The sequence below is a fragment of the Hyaena hyaena genome, unplaced genomic scaffold (assembly GCF_003009895.1).
Source record: "Hyaena hyaena isolate Hyena2069 unplaced genomic scaffold, ASM300989v1 scaffold_66, whole genome shotgun sequence".
NCBI classification, from domain to species: Eukaryota; Metazoa; Chordata; class Mammalia; order Carnivora; family Hyaenidae; genus Hyaena; species Hyaena hyaena.
The window spans coordinates 3,076,768-3,104,739 of record NW_024080696.1 but is presented as its reverse complement, the minus strand read 5'-3'; the positions used below and the strand labels follow the sequence as shown (position 1 = coordinate 3,104,739).

General features: G+C 43.4%; 2 protein-coding genes and 1 non-coding gene across 3 annotated transcripts in view; 1 reads left to right on the top strand and 2 right to left on the bottom strand.

The window, feature by feature from the left end:
• Positions 1–18,716, bottom strand: part of GABRR2 (gamma-aminobutyric acid type A receptor subunit rho2) — a 43,404-nt gene extending 24,688 nt beyond the window's left edge. The window contains exons 1-2 of the mRNA XM_039232176.1: positions 18,589–18,716; positions 10,789–10,895 (exon numbers count right to left, since the gene is read on the bottom strand). Coding sequence (XP_039088107.1) covers positions 10,789–10,895; positions 18,589–18,701 — 220 coding nt within the window. The 5' untranslated portion in view covers positions 18,702–18,716. The remainder of the gene's footprint in view (positions 1–10,788; positions 10,896–18,588) is intronic.
• Positions 7,283–7,364, top strand: LOC120231892. Its single transcript, XR_005528444.1, has one exon. It is a non-coding gene; the product is annotated as a small nucleolar RNA SNORD116 (small nucleolar RNA).
• Positions 18,717–23,142: 4,426 nt separating the features above from the next.
• The window catches only part of UBE2J1 (ubiquitin conjugating enzyme E2 J1), a 29,511-nt gene continuing 24,681 nt past the window's right edge, over positions 23,143–27,972 (bottom strand). Inside the window, exon 8 of the mRNA XM_039232184.1 lies at positions 23,143–26,094. Coding sequence (XP_039088115.1) covers positions 25,816–26,094 — 279 coding nt within the window. The 3' untranslated portion in view covers positions 23,143–25,815. The remainder of the gene's footprint in view (positions 26,095–27,972) is intronic.

The following is a 27,972-nucleotide window of genomic DNA, read 5'->3' as shown; positions in this document are numbered from 1 at the left end:
AGCCAGGATGAGTCAGGCTAGTAATTATCAAGGATGAAAGTACATTGAGCCAATATCTACCATTATCCCTGTTACAGTGAGATGACACAGAGGTTTAACTGGGGGGACTGGCTACAAAATATATAGGAGCAGCAGGGGGTGGGGATGTGACTGTGTGTGACTTGGGAGAAAGTGTGGCAAGGTAAACTGGAATGGGATCCTAGAAGGACCTTCTGATCCACAGTGGCTCCAACCCAGATGAGGTGGCCCAGACATGCATGGCTTCCTGAAGGTAGACCTGCCCACTACCCCACTCCCAGCAGGCCCTAGGCTGACATGGAGAGTGACTTCCCTGATCTCCAGCCTTGCCCTCTCAGACCTCCACTTCCCAGCTCCTTCCCCCAGATACACTCTGATTCCTATAATAAACCTCGTATCCCCATTGTCTTACAGAGGCTTGTGTCCCTGTCTCAGGCTGCCAGTCTCCTGGGCGACTATGGTAGAGATGGCTGACCAGTGTGTTACACACCATGGTCACACTCACTGACAGGAAATAAGGGTTTTCTTATGCCCAGTGCCTGCCAATATTTGTCATGACCCAACTTTCTAAGGTTTGGCAACCTGATGGGTATAAAATTCTTTCTCAATGTTGTTTTAATTTCTATTTCTCCAATCGCCAATACGTTTGAGCACCTTCATATACTTGTAGCTTCAGAATTTCATCTTCTATGAATTGCTTGTCATCTATTTTTCTACTGGATTTTATTCCTTCTCACCTGTTATCAGGTCTTAGTTTGCTAAGAATTCTTAGCATTAGCAGGTGCTGTATCAAGAGCTTTTCTGTATCTATTAAGATAATCCTATGATTGTCAAATTTACAAAATGGCATATGTACATACAATTTGTGATAGTGAAATTTTGGAAACAACTTAAATATCCTTCAGTAAGACACTGGTCAAATGAATTATGGTAGATCCATACAATGGAATAATAAGCAACCATTAAAAAGATGAAGAAGTTCTTTATGAACTAATAGGGAGAGATTCCCAAGATACATTGCTGAGTAAGAAAGAAAAATCAGATGCAGAAGAGTGTGTATAGCAACTAACAATTGTCCAAAAGATGGGGCGGAGAGAGACTATGTGCATATTTACTTGCATATGTGTCAAAGAATTTGGAAGGACTCACAAAAGGTTTTCACAGGCACCTGGAGCAACAGAAGGTTGATTCCCTGGCTCTGCATGGCCCAACCACATCTGGGGAGGGTTACATCTGGAACCAGGAATACCCTTGTGAATAGCACAGAATAGCACCCCATTATTGGGGTGGGGTGGGGGTGGGGAGCACTTTGTGATCACACCATGTCAGGAGCTATTGAAGGACATGGGATATTGATCTTATAAAATTTAAAAATGTTGGACAGTCTTCAATGACTTGAAGGGTTTTCACATGGAAGAGATATTTTCTGAATGGCATCATTATTGTGTCAGGCAAGGTCCTATGTATAGAAGCCTCAGAAAGACAGACTGGCACTCAAAATGATTTTAAAAAACAAAAAAGAATAAAACCACCTCTCTAATGGTCCTACTGTTCCAAGAGGAACCAGGTCACTTCAGAGAGTGTCATACGCTGTATGATTCCATCCATATGAAGCTCAAGAATGAGCAAAATTAATTCATGAAGATAGAAGGCAACATAACAGTTACTCTTGGGAGGCACCAGCTGGGAGGGGATGAGGAGTTGGGGATGAGGGAGACTTCTGAGGAGCCAGATAGTATTTTCAAGGATAAATGTTTACATATGTTAAAATTTGAGCTATACACTTAAGTTTTATGCACTTTACCTTACATATATTTGTGATAGGTCCCCCAGAGTTATTTATATCCTAATGCTCAGAACCTGTGAATGTTAGGCACCATGGCAAAGGGGAATTAAGGTTGCAGATAGAATTAAGGTTGCTAATCAGCTGCCTTTCAAATAGGGAGAGCACCCTTAATTATCCAGATGGGCCCAATGTAGTCACAAGCATCCTTAAATGCAGAAGAAAGAGACAGAAGAGGTCAGAGTGAGGCAATGGTTGAAGAATTTACTCAGCTGTTGCTGGCTTTAAAGACAGAGGGAAAAAGCCGGGAGCCAAGAAATCTGGGCAGCCAAGCCAGAAAGAGGAAGAAAATAGATTCTTTCTGGAACCTCCAGGAAGGAGCACAGCCCTGCTGACACCTTAATTTTAGTCCAAGTGAGACCCACTCCAGACTTCTGAACAACAGAACTATAAGATAAGAAATCTGTGTGGTTTTTTAAAATATATATATATTTTTAGTTTTTTAATGTTTATTTATTTTTTAGACAGAAAAGAGACAGAGTGCAGGTAGGGAGAGGCAGAAAGAGAAAGAGGGAGACACAGAATCCAAAGCAGTCTCCAGGGTCTGAGTTGTCAGCACAGAACCAGAAGCGGGGTTCAAACCCACAAACCAAATCGTGAGATCATGACCAGAGCTGAAATCGTATGCTTAAGCGACTAAGCCATCCAGGTGCCCCTAAATGTTTTTTTAATGTTTACTTTTGAGAGAGCGAGCACGTGTGCACAGGCACGAGTGGGGGAGGGGCAGAGAGAGAGGGAAACAGGCTCTAGGCTCTGAGCTGTCAGCACAGTGCCTGATGTGGGGCTCCAGCTCCCTGATGGTGAGATCATGACCTGAGCTGAAGTCGGACGCTTAACCAACTGAGCCTCCTAGGCGCCCGAATCTGTGTTAAGTCTCTAAATTTGTGGTAATTTGTCAAAGCACCTACAGAACACTACCACGATGATTGCCTCAAGAAAATATTTTTGTAGAGACCAAGAGAGAGTGTCCTAGTGGACAGGGAAGAATCTGGAAAAAGGGAAGCTTCCCCGTGTAAACGATGAAGAATGTGTTCGTGGAATACCTCAGGAAGTACAGGGTTCCCCTTCCACCGCTGACTCACTAAGGAAACAGCGTTGATCGCCTGTCCTTTGTGAAAAGAGTTTGCCTGTGAGCAGCCTTACCCTTTTCCGCTGACTCTATGCTTAACTGTTCTGGGAAACTTCTCAGACATTCATCACTAGAAAGGTTCGAAGGGCCTATGCAGGTGCTGGGTGGGCGGAGTCCCCATGGAAGGAAGTGCCTGCTGTGGACCGAATGTTTGTGTCCCCTCACGCCCCAAATTTATATGCTGAAGCCTAGTTTCCCCGTGTGACGGTGTTAGGAGATTGGGGCCTTTGGTGGGTGAGTACATGATGGTAGAATCTCTACAGATAGGACCAGTGCTCTTGTAAGAAGAGACCAGAGAGCTTACTTCTCCTTTAACGTCCTGAGGACGCAGTGAGAAGGCCACCACCTGCAAGCCAGGACCAGGGCTCTCACCGGGAACCATGCGGGAGGCACCCTGATCTCAGGGCTCCCAGTCTCTAGAACTGTGAGAAACAAATTTCTGTTCTTTAAGCCATCTGTGGTATTTTGTTAAAGCAAGAGTTTTGGTGTTGGGACTTTAGGATCCAGGCTGGACTAGATCAGGGGCTCTTCCTTCCCGAGCAGCATCACCAGGCATTTGTTAGCAATACAATTCTCAGGTCTCACTGCAGGCAGTCGGGAGCCAGAGGCTCTGAGGTGGGGTTGGGAGGCTGGGTTTCCGTAAGTGCTGCAGTGCTGCTGATCCATGCTCACGTTTGAGAACCACTGCACCACTGACCTTTAGGGAGACTTCCAGAAGCGAGATTTTACAGTTTCTCATGCCCTGGTGGCCACTTGCCCCTTGCTGTCAAACTCTTCCCTACCTGTCCCCACTAGCTGTCTCCACCTCCTACCTGTCCTCCCATCCTGTTCCTTGCTGAGTCAAGGATTCTTCCTGGTCACCATCCCCCTACCTCCTTGTTGAAACCCCTCCCTCTGCGGTCTCTGCAACAAAGCCCCTCCCACAACCAACTCTTCCCTGAAAGTCGACACTGCTTCTCATCACCCTCCTGAGTCCCATCTCTGATCCAAACGCCAATAGCCTGATTGTTATTAAAGACTGAAAGAGATTGCCACTGGATATCTAACAGTTTCTTAAATTTCACATCCCCAAAACAGGCTTGTTCCTGAGGCCCGGCATCCTGTCCCTTTGTAGCATGCTGACCTTGTTGGTCACTTGGGCTCAGGTGGGATTAGGTGAGGGAAGGAATGAGATTGCCCCAAGTAGGATTCTAGAAAAAGGGCTGTTTGAGGGAGAGACCAGGAAGGGAAGATTAATTCCAGGGGAAAGAGTGAGTAGGAGCACAGCATGGGTGGCAAGTTAGGGTTTGTGCTCCAGAAGGGAAGGGTCACAAGCACTAAGGAAGGATCAGAGGAGCCTCCTCCAAGAGCAATAGCTCCCAGGAAAAAAAGGGCTGCAGGAACCCCACACCGGAGAGCCAGTTGTCTCCCTCACTTCAACTCCCCAACCTCAGATGTAATCATGAAGCACTAGACCACCCAGCATGGCAAAGGAGGGAGGCAGAGCCAGGGAGGTCCAAGAAGCACCCAAAAGGAGGCCTCAGATTCAAATAGAGCCATGACCTTACTTTAAGCCGGCTCCATGTGCCTTACCATGGCCAGATGAGTAGAAGTTGAGGCTTGGTAGCCGACTCCTACAGCTTGGAAGTCCAGAGTGAATCCTTGCTAGGGGGGAGGCCACAGAGTAAAGCACTTGGAGAGCCATGCAAGCACTCATGAACACAGAGGGTGTCTTATGTGGGGGTGGTTCTAAATTATCATCCTAGGTGAAAAGCACCAGAATTACCCCAGTAAGTTCCTTAGGAAGGCATCACATTAGAGACAGTGCAGCTGGAGAAGTAAGTAGCAGTAACCTTGCAAAGTGACACAGCAATCATGATATTGTGATATGATAAGAAATATATGCATATGGTCTTTTTCTGTGGTTTCCAGCTCTTGAGACCCCTGTAATTTCCTGAGTGATAGGGGTGAGAAGAGCATCTTTTTGTTCATCACAAACCTCCACCAAACATTTCTGAGTTTATGCTAGTGAGGAGATTCCTGGTGGCCCCCTAGATAGCCTCAAGATGGGGGCTGCTTATCAGGGAAACCAAGCTTGTGATTAGAGTGTTGGAACTTTCAGCCCCACCCCCCAACCTCTGGGGAGAGGTTGAGGTAATCACCTGGAGATTGAGGTAATCACCAATAGCCAATGACTTCATCAATGACACCTATGGAATGGGATCTCCATAGGGTTTAGTGAGTTTCCAGGTTAGCAAACAAATCCCTGTGCGGGGAGGATGGCATATCCCAACCCCATGCGACAGAAGCCCCTGTGCTCAGGACTCTTTAGTTCTCCCCCTGCCTACCTCTTCATCTGGTGATGGTCTGTGTCTTGCATAATCTACTTTATAATGAACCAGCAATAGTAAATAAAGTATTTCCCTGAGCTCTACGAGCCATTAGAGCAAACGACTGAGCAAAAAACTGAGGAGTTGTGGGAACCTCTGATTTTGTAGCCAGCCAAGTGCAGGTGACTTGGGGATCCACGACTTGCATTTGGTGTCTGAAGTGGAGGGGCAGTCTTGTGAGAGAAAGAATGAATCTGTGCAATTATTTCAAATCAAAAGGTGATATAGTTCAAAATAGCCAAGAGATGCCTCATGTTAGAGGAAAGTAATTAAAGTGGGTTCTGGATAGATGGATGATGCAGGGCAGCATAAAGCAGGGGCGATGGGAACAGATGCTCATTGGCAGAAATAAGCATGGATGCGCAGGGACAGGGAGCATTCTAGCAGAGAAGAGTCCTGGTCAGGGGTAGCAGGGAGAGGACTGTGGAGGTCTTGGAATCCAACAGGGAGAAGCAGGGGCTACATTTTCTCCTGAAGAATATGGGGAGCCTTCAGTTTCTGAGGGAACAGCACATGGAAGTGATGTTCCAGGAGGTGAACCTGGCCATAAGGGGGTTGGGAACCATGGTATTGCTGTAAGCAGTGCTTCCAATCTTTTCCTCTTTATTGCCCCCTAAAGAGAAAATTCTAGTGGAAAAGACTAAGGAAAAAGACTTCGTCAATGAGGACTGAGCTTGGGAGGGCCACAAACCACTCAAATATCTGAGACTTTTTTTTTTTTTTTTTTTTTTTACCTCCCAGGAGTATGTTGAGAATGGGTGGTGTAAGGGGATGAGAGAGGGGGCATATCTGAGTGACAGTTTGATGGGTGAATTGATTCAAGCTGGCTGATTTGGAAGGGAAGGAGGGCAAACCTAGTAAGGGCTCAACACCTTCCAGCCTGAGTCGCCCGAGAAAGAGCTAACAGAAAATTGGCAGGCTCGTGAAGGGAAGGCTGAAGCACTGGATTTGCAATTACCTCAAGGAAACATATGAACCAATGCTGCATACCTTCTCTCCTGAATTCAGCCCTTTGCTGTGTGCATTTAACATAGAAAGAGTGTTCTCCTATTCTAGAAGCTGATGTGGGGAAGGTGCTATTGGCCCAGCTGGTGCCTCAACCTGCCCCTAGTCAAAAGTTGGGTTCAGTCCTCGCATCTCTGAGTCACTCAATCTCAACCCACCCAATTGCTGACCTCTGGGTTTGCCCCTCCAGGCTCACTCTCCTCCCCGCCAGGTGCCGAGAGGAGACGTCTATGGACAGCAACATTGGCAGGTCACCCTCTAGGCAAGGGCACAACCAGAGACCAACACAGGTATGCCACCTGTGTATCTGAAAGTTATAAATCACCCCAAGATACTGCAAAATTACATATAGCTTATCCTGCCTCTTTGACAAATGCTCCTTCACATCAACCCTGAAGGCCAAGTCTAACTTCAGAACTCTTAGACTCCTCAAAGTTCTAGGCTGGCATGTGGCAGGGCGGGGAGAGCACACCTCAGCCTCTGAGCAGCCTTTCTTTCCCTACCCACAGGAGGAGGATGACACTCCATCCCTCCTATACTTCCCCTGTATGCAATTTGCATTCAATATCGTCATTGAGCTGGTGGGAATATAAAAAGTACAGCTGCTGTAGAAGCAAGTGTGGAGGTTCCTCAAAAAATTAAACCAAACTAGTCTATGATCCAGCAATTCCACTTCTGAATATACCCCAAAGAATTAAAAGCAGGATCTCAGATATCCGTACACCTGTGTTCATGGGAGCATTATTCATAATTGCCTAAGGGTGGAAACAACCCAATGTCCACTAACAGATGAATGGATAAACAAAATGTGATCTATGCATTCAGTGGAATATTATTTGGCTTTAAAAAGGAAGGAAACGCTGATATATGTTACAACATGGGTGAAGCTTGAGGACATTATGTTAAATGAAATAAGCCAGATTGATGATGACTCCCTCAACCACATTCTTTGGAAAGCTGAACAAACTGAGAACTCACTACAGTCATTCTCTTCAGTGCTAGCAAAAAGGCAGAATTCGCGTAGCATCAAAGTCGTCCTGCAAGAGCTCCTGGACCTAATGATGTCTAAACAAAACACGGGTGTCCCTCAGCCACCCAAAGGAGACCGGTGCCGCAATTCATCAAAAAGAAAAACCACAGGCCCTCTCCCTTCCTTCCATCCGATTTAAGCAGTCCTCAATTTCCACAGTACTATATTTTCTAGGTACATCTTGTAGACCTCAAAGTACTGGAAAGGAAGCTCCCATTCAAAGGCAATTTATCTTAAGATACGGTGAACAATAGCAATTTTTTTCCATTTGAAATAAATAAATTTTGCTATAACAAAATAAATAAGTAAATTAAAAAAATAAAATAAGCCAGCCACAAAGGCCAGTCAAAAATTGTATGATTCCACCTATGGGAGGTACCTAGAGTGGTCAGATTCCTAGAGACAGAAAGTAGAATGGTGATGGGGCGCCTGGGTGTCTCTGTCTGACTTTGGCTCAGGTCATGATCTCGTGGTTCATGGGTTCGAGCCCCGGATCGGGTTCTGTGCTGGCAGCTCAGAAACTGGAGCCTGTTTCAGATTCTGTGTCTCCCTCTCTCTCTGCACCTCCCCTGCTCATGCTCTGTCTCTCTCTGTCTCAAAAATAAATAAAAACTATTAAAACTTTTTTTTAAAAAAGTAAAATGGTGGTCGCCAGGGGCTGGGGAAGAAGGAAAGAGCTGGAGTTAACTTTTTAATGGGGGCAGAGTTTCAGTTTGGGAAGATGAAAACATTCTGGGGATGGATAGGGCTGATGGTCGTATAACTATGCCACTGACCCATACACTTACAAATGGTTAACGTGGTCAATTTGATGTTACATATATTTTACCATCATTTCTTAAGAACTAAATATTTAAAAAACCAGCACTGCAATGTATCCCCTGACAAACGGAGGAGACACCCCAGGTCTCTGGCATTTCCTCTAACCAGGACGCACTACTGAATCAGGCAGCTGGGAGCTTAGGCAAGGTATTTTTGTTTCAACTGATCCCTGGGATTATTAGGAAGCTGCTAGATTTTTTAATCTGTCTCTTTCCAGACCAAAAAGGTCACCCACAGGGCATCTAGCCTTAGACAAATTCTTCTTTACCAACTACTTTTAAACATCAATCCATAAGGAAGCCCCTCTTATAGAAATAAAAGAGGAAGAGAGGACAGGAATAAGACATACGCCATAACTATCAACAGACACCTTTGTTCAAATGGCCTGCTTACTGTGTGTGAGTACTAAGGGGGTGTAGGATGGTCAGGCATGAGGGTAGGTTGGGCCCAGGCTCTGCTATTTACTGGGGGCCTGGCCCAGGGCTGCCAACAAGAAAGGAGTTACTTGCACAGAGTCTGTTGCTTGCAGAGTCCCCTGTGTCTGCCAGCCTCCTTCCTCAGAGGCCTGCCTGCCATGTGGGCAGTGTCCCCTGCCCAAGGATCGGGTGCTGGATGGAATGGAGCCCCTCAGGAGTGCCTGCAGGGAAGGCTTCTTGGTTCTAACCCGTCTCGAAATACTCCCAGAGATTATAGATGAGAAAAGTCATTAGGGGCGCCTGGGCGGCTCAGTTGGTTAAGGATCCAACTTCAGCTCAGGTCATGATCTCGTGGTTTGTGGGTTCAAGCCCCATGCCTGGAGTCTGCTTCAGATTCTGTGTCTCCCCCCACCTCTCTCTGCCCCTTCCCCGTTCATACTCTGTCTCTCAAAAATAAATAAAACACTAAAAATAGGAAAATGTTTAAATACATTAAAATATTTTCAGGAGTCCCTAGGAGTGTCACTGCGATCCTTTGACGCTATGCCTACTTTGTCTGATGGGTGTGTCAGCCCTGCATTGAGGGACATGTAGGTAGAAAGGACAAGAAAGACATTCCGTCAGGAGTGGGGGACCTAACCTCAGCAGGTGTGTGAGCTGAGCCAGTGAGTTCACCTCTCTGGGCCTCAGTTTCCCCATCCGGGGAAAATAATAGTGTCTACATAGCAGAGCAGTCGTGAGGACTGAAATAAGAACCTGTGTGCACTTATGTTGATTAGAATGGTACCTGGAGCACAGAAACCACGATCAAAGTGCTAGCTGTCATTAATGCTCTTGTATATTCTTGTTCTAGGCACTTAACTGACCCTCTGTATCTTAACTGACACTTTTCCAGAAAGGCAAGGCGGACCTTCCTGTGGACAGGGACGTCTCACTTGGACCTCCTGGAGCAGATACAGCTATTTTAGAGCTGCTTATTTAGGAAAACTTTATTTTCATGAAATTCCTTGTGGGCCTTATCACGGGGAGCCCCGGGGAGCTGGCAGTCTCCTGAGCTGAGCCGGTGCTGAGCAACCTTCCTGGGCAGGAAGAAGACGCAGGGGGCCTTGCTCTGCCTCCTACTTTTCTTCTCCTGCTCAGCAGGTGTCAGAGTTCAGGGAATGGAGTGAGAGGCTTTGCGGCCTTTTAAAATGCAAAGGCCTTTGGGATAAATTAATGTCTAATCCCTTAACAGTCACACAAGAGGAAGGCCTGACAGCTGGGTTTTTCTAAAGGGACTTGAATCCTTATGTGCCAAGGGCTTTACATACATTATCTCCTTTAATCCTGACAACAACCCCAGCTGTAGGGATTACAATTCCCATTTTGAAAACCAGCAAAGGGAGGCTCAGAGAGGGTCTGTGACTTGCCTGCAGGTCACCCCTACAGCCCGAAGAGCCTAAGAAAAGATCTAGAGATGGAGATAAAGGGAAAGGGAAGCCAGGCTGCCCAGGTCTGCCTTGGCCAGTGCCCATTGGCTGAAATGCTCCAGGCCTCAGTTTCCCAAGCACACAAGGGGGAAGCGGCGGGGGGGTTGGCCCCACACTTTGTGCATTCTGCTATTCTTACTCCATTTCCTGCCTGGTGGGAGATGGTTCCTTTCCTGGACTTCCTGTGGCATTTCTCCAATTCCTGGAAGGGACGTCCACCAGCCTGGCCACCTGTCCCTGACTCCAAAGCAGCAAAGCTCCTTTGGGGTCAAGTTTATGAGGGGACTCGTAATAGGTTAAAGTGTTGTTGCTGCATTGAAAGGCAGGTGGCCCTCCAAACCCCAAATTCCCAGCTAAGCACAGGGTGGCTCATCAGGGGAGCCATTTTATGTCCAGGCTCTCCAGGCTGACTCATATTTTAGGAAAAGAAAGTTGGCAGCAGCAAGGCAGGTCCACTCTGGATGTAAACAGTTTAGCCATTAGCAACACTTCAGCCAACAGCCTTCTCCGCTCACTTCCTCGCAACTTCCCTCCTTGGGAAAATGAGAGACTCTGGAAGTCAATTTGGGCTTATCTGACTGTGAGTGGGAGAACCCGGGCCCCGAGGGAGGGTTGTGCCCGAGAGAACAGGACAGAGCAGCAGCAGGCAGCCCCTGGGGACCAGGCCCCGTGAGCACTCAGTCCTACCTCCAAAGGCAGGCCTCATGGAGAAATCATGGTCCTCTACTCTAAGAAGCGGCTGAGGTTTTCCCTTGTGGATTTTGGTCACGTCAAGGTTCTTCTTATACAGGTGACTGCAAAGACAAGCAAGAGACGTTTTCCCAATGACCCACAAAGGCATTTGGGGAGATTACTCCCTATAAGAGCTACCTGTTAGGTATCTTTTCTCCATCCACCAAAGGCTACACACACACACACACACACACACACACACACACACACACACACACACACACCCTCCCGACTCACCCTGTCCTCTCCAGGCCCTCACAGGCAGTACCGAGGACCAGAGCCTTTCAGAGCCTTCCTAAGGTAATGATTGGATGACAGCAGTTGGGTTGAATGGTGGAGGATTGTATATACTTTTTTTAAAAAAACATTTCTCTTATGTTACTATAATACTGGATTTGTGATAGGGGTGCCTGGATGGCTCAGTTGGTTAAGCGTCTGACTCTTGATTTGGGCCCAGGTCATGATCTCATGGCTCATGAATTCAAGCCTCACATTTGGGCTCTGCACTGATGGCACAGAGCCTCCTTGGGATTCTTTCTCCCTCTCTCTCTCTCTCTGCCCTTCCCCTGCTCTCCTTCTCTCTCAAAGTAAATAAACAAACATTTTTTAAAAGAGTTAAAAAGAAGAATTCTAAGATTTAAAAAAAAGAGGAGAAGGTAGGGGATGGAGAAAGGAAGAAAGGGAGGAAGGAGGAAAGAAGGATGGATGGATTTGAATCTAACAAGATGTGAGATCTAATTCTTTTTTTTCTATGAATGTTTTACTTTTTATTTTTATTTTTTAATATAATTTAATATCAAGTTAACTAACATACAGTGTATACAGTGTGCTCTTGGCTTCAGGAGTAGATTCCCATGATTCATCGCTTACAGACAACACCCAATGCTCATCCCAACAAGTGCCCCCCTCAATGCCCCTCATCCATTTTCCCCTCTCCCCTGCCCCCCACCCTCAGTTCCTTCTCTATATTCAAGAGTCCCTTATGGTTTGTCTCCCTCTCTATTTGAAACTATTTTTTCCCTTCCCCCATGGTCTTCTGTTAAGTTTGTGAGATCTAATTCTCGACAGAAGAAACTAAACAGCCTTCTATGTAGTCAGCATTATGTGTAGGATATTTAAGGATTTTAGAAGTAAATGAAGGGATTTTGTTCTGAATGTTTGTTGTTCATCTATATATACATCCCTATCTTATTCTCAGAGTTCTTATCACACTTCATGTTTTTTAGAAAAACAGGCATATTTCCTGTTTAAACTCTGTAAAAGGGAAGTAACGTATTTCCTCTTTTGAGGTCCTGTTCTTTGAGACATCTTTCTATGAAATCCTCCTTAACTTTCATTCTCTATCAGCTCTACCCAGAGAGTGCAATTTGATGGAGTTCTAAAGCTGTGCTGATCAATAAACTAGCCACTGGCCACATGTGGCTGCTTAAGTTAAATAAACATTAGTGTTTTTATTACATTACATTACAGTTAAATTAGTGTTTAGTTCTTTAGCTATGCTAGCCATACTTACGTGCTTAATAGCCACATGAGGCTGGTGGCTACTATATTGGATAGTGCAGATCTATAACATTTCCTCAGTCTCAAAAAGTTTTATTCTGCAGTGCTGGTCTAAAGGTTAGTCTGCCCCAGCTTCCCTCCCCACCCAAGAAGCAGATTCTCCTATAAGCCGGCCTTCCCACCTTACAGCCCAGGAGCTACCTGGAGCTCCGAACTCCCAACTATTCCCTTAAGAGCCACCTGGAGCTTCTCAGGGAGAAGGTGAAAACAGGTTGGGGGCAACTTGGGAGCAGGAGCTGTAGGAGTATTTTCACTTACAGGTTGTTAGGGTACCTGAGGGCTTGACAGAGGTGCCTGACCCTCCTTCCAGAGCTGTTGACCTCTGCCCCCAAACACCCTCGTTCCAACTTCCTCAGCATCTCCCTTGTCCATGGCTCATTCTCATCAGCCTTCAAACCCAATTCAAGTCTCTCCCACCTTGAACCAAAACTAAGCAGAATATCTGTCTAGACTGCACATCCTCCTCATGCAAAATTTATTAAAAAGTGGCAGCAGCACAGGTGTCATAGTTATATTTGTCTTTAAACTATTTTTTAATGTCTTGGGGCGCCTGGGTGGCTGTCGGTTGAGCATCTGACTTCGGCTCAGGTCATGATCTTGCTCTTGGGTTTGAGCCTCATGTCAGGCTCTGAGCTGTCAGCACCTGAGCCTGCTTCGGATTCTGTGTTTCCCTCTCTCTCTGCCCCTCCCCTGCTCACGCTTTCTCTCAAAATAAATATTTAAAAATTGTTTATTAAAAAAAGTCTTTCCCCCTCTAAAAATAAATGATCCTCCCAGAGAACTGTGTGCCACCTGCTGCTGCCACCCCTCACTCCCAAGGACATCCTGCCCATTTGTGCCTGACCCGAGGCCCTGCAGGCACTCTTGCTGGGTGGGTGCTGGCTTCTCTGTGACACGGAGGGCCACGCCTCTGCTAGAAACCTGGTCTTTCAGATTCTCCTCTTACTGGTTCCTTCTCAATCTCCACTGCATCCTCCCCCTTGTCCTCAGCCCGTCCGTTACGTGCCAGTGTCCCCAGGGCCCTGTCCCAGCCGTCTTCTCTTCTCCCTCGACACCCTCTTTGGCAGGCTTGCCTATATCTGTGGCTTCAATTGTTGTTAATGTGTTGATGAGTCCTAAATCTGTACCCCCTGCTCTAGACCTTTTATCCATCTGTCTAACTGATTATGGACCGATGGCTATCCTATAGTCATTTAAACTCAACACACCCATGGGGCGCCTGGGTGGCTCAGTCAGTTAAGCATCTGACTCTTGGCCTCAGCTCAAGTCATGATCTCACAGTTCATGAGTTCGAGCCCCACATTGGGCTCCATGCTGACAGGGCAGATCCTGCTTGGAATTCTCTCTCTCCCTCTTTCTGCCCCTTCCCTGCTCGCACTCTCTGTTTCTCTCTATGTGTCTCTGTCTCTGTCTCTCTCTCTCTCTCTCTGTCAAAATAAATAAACTTTAAATATAAACACAACACAACCATAGTTTGGTTTGGGACATACCAGGTTTGAGGTGGCCCAGGCTGAAAGAGGAGTGGGCAGTCAATAAAAAGGAAAGGGAAAGACGAGGCACTAAAATGGACAGAGGGAGGCTGCAGGTGGCACCCAGGGACCAGGCCAGGCAGAGCCTTAAAGATCATGTTAAGAATTTTGTCTTTATCCAAAGGCAACAGGAAAACACTGAAGGTAACCAGTTGGAGGAAGAAGCCAGGATCAGAGTTGCTTTTAGACAAGCCAATCAGAGAGAAATCTACCTCCTGGTTCGCTGGAATATGGAACCCAAGTCCAGTCCCCTTGAACTTGGTGGTCACTGTCAGGGTGACTGCATGGAGCTTCTACTCTCACAGTCCCTGCCCCAAGCCCGGTTCCAGAAGTCAAGAGGCACTGAGCCTGGTGCCTGCACAGTGACTGTGTGACAGGCTACATTTGACACCCTAGCAAAGACGCCCCGGAAAGGTAGAGAAAGAGCTCAGCCAAAGGGCTTAGCAGATCACAGACATTAAATTGTGAGCCAACGGGGGCTCTCCCCTCTGCCTCACACGGAGCAAATCCCTGCTGGCCAGCAGTTTCCATATCCATTTAGAGGGGAGGATTAGGGAATGGAAGTCCCAGAATTCCAGCACCCAGGCAGGACAGAGGAGATTGAAATGCCTATGTCATTAATGAGGCTTTTTTTTTTTTTAAAGGAACCAGTTATTTGATAACTCAGGCCACTGATATCTCTAGCCTTGGGCTATTTGTATGGGCCAGATACCTTCAGTTCATCCTTTCAATGCCTGGATGTCATGGCCCGAAGACCCCAGACTCCAGGGGTCATACCCTGAGTCTCAGCCCCATGCAGGGCCACCAGAACTTCCATGGGACCTCAAACCGGCCTTGGGTAGGGAGAGAATGGAGTGCTCACTACACTTTCAAGAAGCAGGGATGGTGCCACTGTGTCTAAGTTTACTTGGTAGCAATAATAGCAGTCAAAATGACCATGCCTGTATGAATCACCCCCTCTCTGTGCAGACCCTGGGCTGCAGTTACTCCATCATCCCGGGGGGGTGGTCTCACAACCACCCCTTTCCAGCTGAAGAAACGAGGTTCAGAAAGATTGGGAAACAGCCATGGCCAGGGAGCCACAGAACCAGGGTCTAAACCTAAATTCCCTGAATTCCTGGCACCACTTCCTTCCCGAGACTCTGGGGAGGGTGAGCATCACTGGGCAACAGAAAAGGAAAGCTGTTCCTGGGCCCAGCACAACTTGAGCCATGATGCAGACCAAGAGAAGGATTGCCAAGGGCAGGCGGTACTAAGCGGGCAGCAAATGGGAGAGGAAATATGGAAGGGGCTCCCCTGGCTCTGGGACCAGGAGGAACCAGAGAGCGTTATCCAGGGAGATCCCAGGCCCTCAGAGCCTAGAGCAAGGTTCATTTTCAGATCTCTGGGCAGAAGAGTCTCTCCTGTAGGAAAGCAATCATGTGGCCAGGAGGCCAACTTAGGTAGCAGGTGGGGAGGAGTTAGGATAAAGCTGGGAGGCTGAGAAGCAGGAAGAAGAAAACAAGTCAAATAGCTAAGAGAAAACAGGTTCACGTGGCAGCAATTCAATAAACGGGGACACGAAGGCTCAGAAAACTGGAAGCAATTTTTGAAATGGTAGCTCCTGGGCAGAATAATTGTTTTGTGAGGTCACCTTGGCCAGAGTGATAAGGTATATAGTTTAGAAGAGATGCTAACAGCAGTGTGTGTGTAAGTATGTGATTGTATGTGTGAATGTGAACATATATCTTACATGTGAAGGGATGATGTGTGTGTGAGACCATGCATGTGCAGTATGTGTGACACTCTGAAATCCTATGTGTGGTATGTGGTATGTTTGTGTGGGGTTGCAGAATGGGAGACACAGGACTTCAAAGAAAAGAAGCTACCCTACAGAGATGAAGGGCTCTAAGGTTCAGGCCATTTTGGGGCATGTGGGTGGCTCAGTCAGTTAAGCATCTGACTCCAGCTCAGGTCATGATCTCACTGCTTATGAGTTCGGCCCCACGTTGGACTTTATGCTGACAACTTGGAGCCTGGAACCTGCTTCAGATTCTGTCTCCACCTCTCTGCCCCTCCCCAGCTCATGCTCTGTCTCTCTCTCTCTCTCTCAAACAAAACATTAAAATTTTTTTTTTTAAATAAAGTTCAGGTCATTTTATTCCTATTTATTAGTATATCTTAGCTCTTATGTGTCAAGGATAAAAGTAACTTTTTTATTCAGATGCTTGGTTGAAATTTTTCGCCGACAGACATACTTGTCTGAGCATGAACAAGTTCTGGTGGATTTAGAAAGGCCTAGGGGCATCTGGGTGGCTCAGTCGGTTAAGTATCCAACTTCGGCTCAGGTCATGATGTGGTTTGTGAGTTCAAGCCCCATATCAGGCTCTATGCTGTCAGCACAGAGCTGTTGCGCACGCGCTCTCTCTCTCTCTCTCGCTCTCTCTCTCTCAAAAATAAACATTAAAAAAATTTTAGAAAGGCCTAGAACCATGTTTCCTGATATGAATTTTCTCTATCCTTTTTCCCTGCCTCCCTTCAATAATTATTTTATACTTGGCAAAAGTATATGTTCATCTTTTCTTCCACCTAAATATCTCATGGGATGGATCTCAAGAAACTCCCCTTACCCCTAAGGGTCAGATTCAGTCTGTCCCCAAGCTCATGCAGGTGTCTGGGAATGACTGCAGGTCTTCTGGGAAGTGACAGAGATGTCGCAGCTCAGGCTGCCAAGTAGACTCCCCGAGGGGCAAGTGCTGAACCCTAGCACCATTCTCAGGGAATAGACCATTCCATGCAACGCTTTTCCTCCAGGCTGAGTAAATCAGGAAACCTACATTCTAGTCCTGTGGGGTCACTAGCCAGCTGTGTGAATTACCCATGCCTGAGAGCTTACTTTTCAGCATCCCTAAAATGAGTCCGTGTTTCCCAATATGTGCTCTGTAAACTAGGACTCCCACAAGATAGTCCGAGAAAGTGGGTTGGCTTTTTTTGGGGCAGGGGGAACTGCATAATTTATTTTCCTCTTCAAGATTCAGAATGTCTATTTGCATAATACATGTTCTAGAGGCTCTGCTATAAAGGCATCTGTTTAAAATCGTCTAAATCACAGTTTCCCCAGTTTCTTTGATCCCGAAGCCCCCTTTTCACACAATACCTAGACACATTTCACAGAATTAGAACTCAGAAGAATTGCTGACTCACATGACCCCTGAGGTTCCTTCCAGTCCAAAAGCCTGTGATCCTGACAACATAACCAGGGCAAGACTTCCGGAGCAGTGTCTCTTTCCTGGCATCGTGGACAAGTTTTATCTGTTTGCTTTCTGAGTAGCCTCAGGCCCTGCAAGCATGTATACCCCCCAGGCACCAATTTCCAAAGCCAGCACACACCTAGGGTGTTTAAGATGATCCACTGGGATGCAGAAGGTAGAGATTGTAACTCTTACTGACGGTTTTTATCTAAAACTAAGGAAGCAATTGTTTTACTTTAATATGTATGTTTATAACAGTACATGTATGTAATTTATAAGTAAACATACATATGTAACAGGGACATTTTCAAAAAATTGTCAGCGATAGCGGTGCCTGATTAAACAGCAGTGACCTAAAACGTGCCTCAAGATACTAATTTATATTCATAATCACTAGTTCACACAATGCTTAGTAGAATGGAAAACAGGTGTAGCAACTCGCGTGTGGTGCTTATATCTTAAGCTGCTTGTTCTTTTCTTTATGCTGAACAGTCGTGTCTACAGCAGGCCTGGAGTATCCGATTTTGTACATTGGTTCAATCAAACTTAATAAGGAACTTTGATTTGTAAGGTAATGATTTTGTATGCCTAATCAGTATCTTGGAAGTGTTTCCATTGCAAAATGGCAATTCCTATTGTCCACACATGTATTTCTGATAACCTAGCAAATTTCAAATACTGTTTTAGGATTCAAAACAGTGAAATGAAACCCAATACCATTACAAAGTTGTTCTCAAATACTTTTTTCTTAAAAAATTCATTTATTTAGCTTGAAAGAGAGTGAGCACAAGCAGGGGAGGGCCAGAGAGAAGGAGAGACAGGATCCCAAGCAGACTTTGCGCCGTCAGCCCAGAGCTCAATGTGGAGCTCGAACCATGAACCATGAGACCATGACCCATACCGAGATCAAGAGTCGGACACTTAACCGACTGTACCCGCCCAGGCATTCCCCCAATCAAATAATTTAAAGAGGACAACTTCCATTTATAATTTTTTCTTAGCAGTTCAAACTAAATTCCTATATACAGGGCCCCCTCCAAAGTACCTGAGTGCAATTACTCAGCAGGCCACCTATGGTCCCACCAGGATGCAGTCCTGAGAAACAAAGCAGCACAATCCGAGAAGTGCAAGATATTTTACCCACAAAATCTTCAACTACCTGCCTTGAGTCAAAATGCTTGGGCAGAACACAGATACTAGAACAAAATGCTCAACCCAGTCTACTTCTTGATCTCACGGCTTGTGACACTATAGCATATTTGTGCCCTGAGAGAGGCTGTTTTCAGTGAGGTGAAGTCCTGTCTACCTCCGGCTGGAAATAGATTCCAATAGGGACAGGTAACCCCTAGCCCTCCTGGGAGCCATCCCACTGTGCTGCTGCTGCTGCTCCTGCCGCCAGTGACCCCATCCGCTCCCCCCATCCCCCATGACTTTACCTTGGCTTGGGCATTTCTGGCTGCCCTGTCCATCTCCTCCTCTTGGGCTTTCTGCTGTCCACAAGAGCCGTCAGACAAAACAAGAACAAAATGAGTCGTGTGAAATAAGGCATTCTGTGACTGTCTATGACACCAGGAGCTCCTCTCCAGTAACCTGCAGCAGGGCAGACCCCCCTGGGCTGAACCATTGATTCAGGCTGTCGCTTTGTGATGGTGCTCCTCTGAGGGGCTGCGAGGGCATGACTGGCCAGACTGATTTTTCCCATTCAATATTTGATAGTGATGCTCGACTCACCCCGCCTCCCGCCTCCCCCCAGGAGTGACACAAACACCAAGGCTTTGCCCTCCCTGCTGCCTAATGATTGGCCATTAGTCAACAAGTTTGTCCTGTGAAATTCTGCTTCCGCTGAGTCCGAGGGCAGCTTTAGGTAAAACTGTTACATAAAAAACAACAAAAAAAAACAACAAAAAAAAAACCATTTTAAACCTCTTGAATATGCCAGCTCTTTGCTGAGATCATTAATCCTTCCCTCTGGCTGCATAAAACCAGTCTGTCACATGCACCAGGGAGACAGCTTGGATTCTGAGTAGATTTGCAGGGAAGACCTGATGGACAAGACAAGTGCATGAATGTGCTCAGGAGGTGCTGAGTATACACACAAATGACCTGTTTTCACAAGGTGGTTTTATTTCTCCATCTAAGAAACCATGCTTTGCCTATGGCAAAGGATGCTTGCTTTCCCCTCAAATACACATCTTTTTTTCCAGTAAAAGTACATTTGATTTTGAAGGAACGCGTACACCAAAGGGGAATTCATGATTATGTAAGCTCTTCTTCCTATCACAAGCATCAGATTAATTTTGATCTTCAATCCTCAAATGTATAATTTCATCATAAATTAGGCTTGATTCCTATCCTGGGATATGGAATTATGAACATTAGAAGTGTAAAGATATATGTGGTTATATTTAATCTACTGAACAGTATAAAATACTTAAAAACTACTTATTGCTTGCCTACTGCATCCAAGATGGAGAGGAGTTCAGTGTGGTAGAGACGTAGGGAGATGAGGCTGGAAGTCAGGAAGAGATAGCCGGAACTGAAACAGAATTGGGTTTTATTATGTAAGAAAGAAAGAATCAAAGGAACTTTTGATTCTTTAAGCAAAGTGGGGTGACATGATCCACGTTATTTTTTTTAAGGAATCCCTAACTGGGATCCGTTGGATCGGAGAAGTTATAACAAAGGAGATGAGGTCTTGCCCTCATAGAAGGGAAGATGGAAGGAGAATAGGAGGGAAGAAGATAGAAGAATGATGGTCAAGTTATTTCTGAAGTAGAATAATTTTCTGACTGAACAGAGTGGAAAGTAATAGAAGTCAACAGTGATATCTACAGTTCTAATTTGGGGGTAGGACTGGTGGATGGTACCACCATTAACTGATATCCATTAGAGGTGGACAGGTTTGGGGGGAGAGGGCATAGATTTTTGACTTGTAGAGTTTGAGGTATTGTGGGACTTACAGATGCCCAATAGGCATCTGGAGTATAAATAAGCCTGGAGCTCAGGAGAAAGGTCTGGACTGAAGAAATAGATTTGGAGCCATCAGTGTTATGGTGGTAGTTTAACCACAAGAAAGAGTGAGATCTTTCAGGAAAATAGAAGTTCCAGTGTAAGGGTAGAACCTTGAGAATCTATACCTTTTTTTTTTTTTTAAGATTTTTATTTTAAGTAATCTCTATAGGCAATGTGGGGCTCTAACTCACAACTCCAAGATTAAGAGTTGCATGTTCTACCAATTGAGCCAGCCAGGTGCACTGGAATCCATATTTTTAATGGATGGATGGGAAGCCTGGACAAAAGCATAGAACCAGCAAAGAGGGTGACCATGAAAACCATAGGAGTTTCTGGTTTGAGTGCTGTGAGGAAGTGAAGGCAGAAAACAGCTTCAGCTAGATCTGGCAACCAGAACGTTGCTCCACACTTCGATTAACTGTAGTTTCAGTTCAAAGATGTGGCAGGAAGCCCAATTCCAGGAGTTTAAACAGGAATTTGGGAGATTTTTATTTTAAGTAATCTCTATAGGAATAATTCTATAATCTATAATCTATAACTCTATAATCTCTATAGAATAATTCAGTATGGGAAAAATTCAGTGATTCCCAAATCTGACCACTTCTCAGAATTATTCACGTAATTTGTTTAAGAAGTCCCACTACTCCTTAAGATTTAGTGGAAAAGAGATGGGGCCCATTAAAGTTCTTTTCTGTAGATTTTGTTCAAAAGATCACTGTTTTCCTCTCTTCAATTTCAAACAGGCCTATAAAGGACTGGCTGGAACCCTAGAATTGTTCATAGATAATGTTGGTTTTCAAGAAATGTTTGTTATATTGCATTCTGGATACAATGTTAGGTCCTATCAATTTTTTTTCATCTTTCTTATTTTCAGTAGTTCAATTATTGTGATCACATTATGGAGAAAAACTCAGCTGGAGATAAGCGTAACTTTTTAAATAATGGCTTTACTAAAATATTGTTCACATGCCATAAATTTACCTTTTAAAACTGTGGTTTTTAGTATATTCAGGGTTGTGCAACCATCACCAGTATCTAATTTTAGAGCATTTTCATCTCCCCCCCAAAAACGCTTCATACCATTAGCAGTCACTCCTCCTTCCCTTCACTTCCCTTCAGCCCTTGGAAATCACCAATCTGTTTTCTGTCTCTGTAGATTTGCCTAATCTCAACATTTCATATCAATGGAATCATACAGTATGTAGCCTTGTGTGTCTGGCTTCACTCAGCATGTTTTATTTTCTTCCTTTCTCTTTTCTCTTTGTCTTCCTACCTTCTTTCCTTGCATGATGTTTTGAAGATTTATCCATGTTGTAGTATGTATTATAACTTCATTCCTCTTTATTACCAAATAAGGTTCCATTGTAGAAACAGAACACATCTTGTTATCCATTCTTCAGTCAACTGGCTTTTGAGTTTCCAGTTTGGGGCAATTAACAACAATTCTATGAATATTTGTGTACAAGTTTGTGTGAACATGTTTTTATTTCTCTTGGCAATATACCTGGGAGTAGAATGGCTGGGTCGTATGGTAAATCTGCTTAACTTTTTGAGGAACTATCAGTTTTTCAAAGTGGCTGCCCCATTTTGCATTCCCACGAGCAATGGATAAGAATTCCAATTTCTCCAATTCCTCATTTACCATTTTTATTCTGGCCATCAGTGGGTGTGAAGTAGCTTATTGTACTTTTGGCATGCATTTCCCTAATGACTGATGTTGAGCATCTTTCCATGTTTATTGGTCATTCGTGAATCTTCTTCGTACAAATGTCTATTCAAATCCTTTGCCATTTCTGTCAGGTTATTTATCTTTTTTATTATTGAATTATACGAGTTCTCTAGATATTCTAAATACAAGTCTCTTATCAGATATATTATCTGCAAATATTTTCTGCCATTCAGTGTTGTCTTTTCACTTTTATCTATTTTGAGAGAGCGAGTACATGCAAGTGGGAGAGGTGCAGAAAGAGAGTGAGATAATCCCAAGCAGGCTCCATCCATCAAGAGTTGGATGCCTAACCAACTGAGCCACCCAATAAGTGCCAAGTTTCTTTTCACTTTACGAATGTTCTTCAAAACACAAAAGGTTTATTTTGATGAAATGTAATTTTTTTCTTTGGTTGCTTGTACTTTTGGTCTTGTGTCTAAGGAACCACTGCCTCACCCATGGTCATGAAGATTTAGTATGTTTTGTTTTAATAATTTTTATAGTTTTTGCTCTTAACGCTAAGGTCTTAGATCCATTTTGAGTTAAGTTTTATATATGGTGTAAGGCAGAGGTTGCAAACTTTAACATTTGCTCAGTTCTCTCAGGAAACAGGATTGGCCCCAGTGCTCAAGCTCAGCTGTGGAAAGGCCCCTGTAAACTGTCAGATTAGGCCAGAGAGCGCAGTGGGACTCTGGTTATGCAGCCTTCTGACCTACATTCAGGGTGTGGGCTTAAGAGACAGAATGAGATCTGTGCCCATCAGAAGACACTGGCTGCAGTGTGAGGAACGGTGTGAGACTGGAGACTTGTAAGATGTTACTGCACTAATTCAGAGGGGATTAAGGCTCATTAGGGTAATGGCAGTGAGCGTGAAGTGGAAAGATGGGAGAAAATATTTAAGGAGATAGAATGGACAGAAGGCCGAATAAGAGAAAGAATACAACCTTTGGTCAAAACACGGTATGAATAAAGTCACTGGTTTTATTGAGCAGCTCAAACTAGTTCTGAAGGCAACTGTTAAGAGGCGTTCCAAACGGCTTCTGAGCAAGGCACAGCCTCCCACAAAGGCTTAAACAGTACACACGCTAATGTACATATTAGTCTTTGTGAAAAGTCAGGTTCACTAAATGCATTCACTTTCCATATACTTACTTGCAAGTGATGGCACAATATAGGCTTTTCAGTACGTCAGCCTAGGTCTCTGCTCAAGTAAGTCCAAATGTGTGAGGTTTGTTTGTGTACGGATTCTGGTCTATAAAAATGGGAGGTCTCGAGGTACCAGAAAGTTTATTCATAGCCAAAAATAACAAAAAGATTTCTTATTCTCCTGAAATAGGAAATACTGTATTTCCATAGTCAAAATGATAAACAACTTTAAAGGTTTTTAAAAAAATTAGTTGAGAATTTTGATGAAATTCATTTATTTCAGTGGAATAAAACAGTAAGCAGCATGAAAAAGTAAAGTGCTACATAAAAGCCCCACAATACATAAAATTTGAAAGGTTTCATTTGCTTAAACAGCTACAGGTGAAACAGACATTATACATTTTTTGACATGCTATTTTAACTACCTTGATATGTAGTCATGTACTTTTGGTCAAAGAAAAATGAATTACCTAAATGTGAGGACTGAGGGAAGGAGTCCTAAGCCTTTACCAACCAGATATACATCTGGCTTTGTCCCAAAAGTCTAGTCAAAGGGATAAGGTGGGGCTTTAAAAATAACTTTTCTGAAGAGTCTCTTCAAGTGGCATTTGAGTAAGAATAGCCCCAAAGATCAATTTTGCTCATCAACTCCACAATGGGGATCAGACTGGTAACTTAAGGATTTTTAAGTAGCATATGTGAGCTCAAAGGGAAAGAACAAAAAATATGCCACTTTCAGATATGTATCAGGAGCTTAAAACATCCGAATACAAACAAGAAGGTGACCTATCCGTGAACAGGTGGGGGAAGAGAGGCAAATCAGAGAGAGAGGGATCTGCACAATGTGAAATCTTCTTGGCTTAATCACTCTTAAAGTATCGGTACACTCCACGGAAACATGCAACAAGATCATGTAGATTCAGAGGTTGGCTCAAGTTTCACTGAGAAGAAGTGGAGGGAAGATTGTTCCTAACACATGATTAATCGAAGCAAAGGTTGAAAGCAAGGAGACGTTCTTCTCAGGGGACAAGGTCATCTGGTCTTCCCAGGTGGGTCAGTGACCTCTTGCTAGGAGACCACTGAACTACTTCCAGTATTTTGTGTTCCAAACCAAGACCAGGATGTGCTTTCCCATGGCAATAGAGTTATAAAATGGTAACCTTTAATTCTCCTGACATATGAGGTCTTCATAAAGTCCTTAAGCTTTTTAAAACTTTACTAACTTTGGTTGTAGATATAACAGAAACAATTTGTAAGCACTTTTAAAATGCTAATTTATTAATGCTTAGACAATTATGTATTATATAATAGTATACAGTATGTTTATTTTAGATGTGGACATAAAGGGAAATGGCTATCAGATGAAAATAGAAATTCTAATAATTAATAGAACCAAAGTCCATCGCAGCAGTAAAAATTAAATTTGCCTTTAATACCATTTCACAAATTGTTTCTATCTTGCCCATAATTTCAATTAGTTAAAACTATGCTAAGGACTTTATGAACACCATCCCCCAAAGTATTCAAGATACATTATGGACTATTGTCTAGAATATGAACACCACTTACAACACTGAGTTGTAAAAAATAATAACTCACAAATCACCTTTAGAACATAACCTATTTGAAACCTGGGGACTGCCTATATTTAAAAATTAAACCTTCATTAACAAATACTCTCAAGAGTGCCCTCAATGCTGCTACTGAACACGCTGAAGGCAATGTTTTTCTGTGATTCTATGTTCTCATCAGGCATCACGATGATAAAATTATCTACTAGAATCTGTGAAGTCAGCTAACACTAAGCTATATATTGATTTTGCACTGACAATTATTTCTTGGGCTTTGATTAGATGGACAATTCTAAGTAAAGGTTTTTCTCATTTCTATCACTGTTACTTGGGCCCTGAGCTTTTCTATTAAAATAGTACATAAAATATTTCAACATTATGCATATTCCTGGAATAATTAAATTTATAGTGATTACGAAGCTAGACATATAATACCTTCAAAAGACATACAATTCAAAGCAGAGCAAACATTAAAATCTGAAGATCCTTCCACTTGACTTTGGAAGAAAATCAACTGATTTCTGACTTAGACCCTTCCTTCCTTAAAAAAAAAATCTGTGGAGGGTTGTTTCCTTTCTTTCCTTTTAAATCTTGTGTGTATTTGGGAGAGAAGGGGATAACAATATATCAAAGTGGTTACAAAGCATTACTGTCTCTTCAAATAACATCCGATAACAAAGATGTAATCTCATCTCCTTATAAATGTTTGATTGAAATGAAGTTAGTCACAGAATGGACAATCCAAGTGTATCTCCTATGCATGACCTTCTCAGCAAGCTATTTGAAGAGCTCTACTTTCCTTTTTCAACTCTTATCCCTGTATCATTCTACCTAAGTAGAAACAGAGTACTCAATAAATGGCATTGAGTAACTAGGAATACTCATTGGAACTTAAAACATCATCTTTTTCAAAATTTCAAAGGGTTATACAGAAAAGTATCACAATTTTACAAAAAAGAAGCTGAGGCATGAGAAACAACAATAAGTTATTTCCCTGTAAAGCAAGTCATATGATGAGACAAGGGACACTGACTTCAGTCCCTTGAACTAAATAAGCAGGATACAGTCTGAATGTCTAGCTATATTTATACTGAATTTATAAGGATCAAAAAAAGGAATGAAGAGTAAATACAAAATAATCTTTTTGTAAACAATTCTTAGATTATACCCAATGCAGAATGTTTAATGAAGCAGTAGAGTCACAGCTCTTAAGACACAAAACAATATTATAACTCAAAGTCAAATATGTACTCATTGGCCAGATATATTCGTCGGAATATAAGAGCTGCCAATGCCAAAGTCAAGATGACAATCAGGACAGCGGATCCGCCATGATCAGTGTGGTTGTCTCTTGGCTGCTGGCCCTGGATCACATCTGGGGAAGTAGATGACCGTCTGTGACTCTGCTGCTGGGCTCGGCGTTGTCGAGGGCTCATGGAGGTATTCTTAGCCACAGGTTGAGCAGGTTGTTGAAGGGATGCTGCTGAGGGGTTCTGGGCTCCATACTAGAAAATTTTAGGGAGTTTTATTTGAAACTGGCCAAGAAAACTTGCATATATATCTATTATCTATTCAAGAGTACACAGAATCTCAGAGCACTACAATATAACTAAGGGCAAAGCTACCACGCTGAATGCTGGGACTAATCACCCTCCTGAATAAGCCAACAATGTAACTTATTCTGAGTACTCACCAGGCAGAGGAAGAATTTATCAGCAACAACTAAGATGAGGAGAGTTTAGCCATTTGCTCTACAGAGGCCTTCTACTCTCCTTCAGGTGCAACTCCAGCTATCTCTGTTAAGCTGCTGGATACCTCACTTCTTGCAGGAGAGCCAAGGAAGGAAGCAATCTGATTTCTTTTCTGCTTGAAAATTTGCCATCCTACATGGCAAAAAAGTTTAACTCCCAACAAGGTGCCTTTCATGAACCAGGTCTCTTCCAACATGATCTTACTACATCAACATGTTTCCACCAACAATCATAGAGCATCAGGGATAACTTCAAACCATGCATCCTTCACAACAGTACTGCTGTAAAAATTAGATGCGATTTTCAAACCAGGCTTATCCTTTCTCATAACTCCTGTCATCTGAACACAAGTCTAGAAGAACCCTGTACTGTGTGTTTGAATTGTGTTACTTTAGCATGTAAAGCATACTTTGGCACATTAGTTACCCCCACAAAGCACTTTCTCTCCTTTCAACGACTGCCTAGGTGGTCAAGCATAACCATAATGTGGTACCACGTGATTCCAAAATCTTAGATTTACAGTTTATAGATAAGAAAGCTCTGTAGAATATGAATCCTATTTATATAGACACCTTAACTCTTAATAATCCAATGGCCTTTCATTCTTTTACTGAAAACAACTTTATACTGATTCCATTAGTGTCAACACCCTTTCAAATAAAAAGAACGCATGTTTTATTCAGAATAAGTGTAAAAACTAAATATAAAACATTAAAATACTTTCCATTAGAGAAAACTGCAATATTGAGAAGGAAAAATAATCAAATAATATAACTCAAATACATTTTTAAAAAGGTAAGAGGATGGGTTTTGCCCTGACAACAGCTATAAACATTAGGGAAGAAACTGCTAACCTATGTTACCTACAGAAGAAATTACATTTTAAATCTGACATGCATTTCAACATAAAAAGCTTTAAATTGGGGTGCCTGGGTGCCTCAGTTGGGTTAAGCATCCAACTTCAGCTTAGGTCATGATCTCACAGTTTGTAAGTTTGAGCCCCGTGTTGGGCTCTGTGCTGACAGCTCAGAGCCTGAAGCCTGCCTCAGATTCTGTGCCCCTCTGTCTCTCTGTCCCTCCCCTACTCTTGCTCACTCTCTCTCTCAAAAATAAATAAACATTAATTTTTTTTTTTTTTTGGGTGGTTTTCCTTATTTGTTTATTTGATATATTTTCTTCGTTTTTTTTTTTTTTTTTTTTTTACAAATAGTTTATTGTCAAATTAGTTTCTACATAACATTAATTTTTTTTTAAAAAAAGTTTAAATCATCAGAGTTTCTTAACACTATCTTTTGGAAGGATTCAAATATAATGACCCATAACACAGAACTAGAAAAGGGACTACTGACTTTGAATTAAAAATGAAAGTTAGTGCTGATACTGAATTAGAGCTGCACGAACTTGGACTTCAAACTCCAGGACTCCCAGCAACAACACACTCATGGAAGAGAGCAGATCCACAAAGTGGCAGCATTTTATGAGGTTGGACATTGTCACAGGCATCCTATTATATCTTAATAAATACTCATTGGGTTGAACTGAGTTACAGCAGCCAATACAGCAACATTCCATTTGAAAACTCCCATTCTTGCAACTGCTTAGCCAAGAAGTTAAAAGCATCTGATGCAGCAA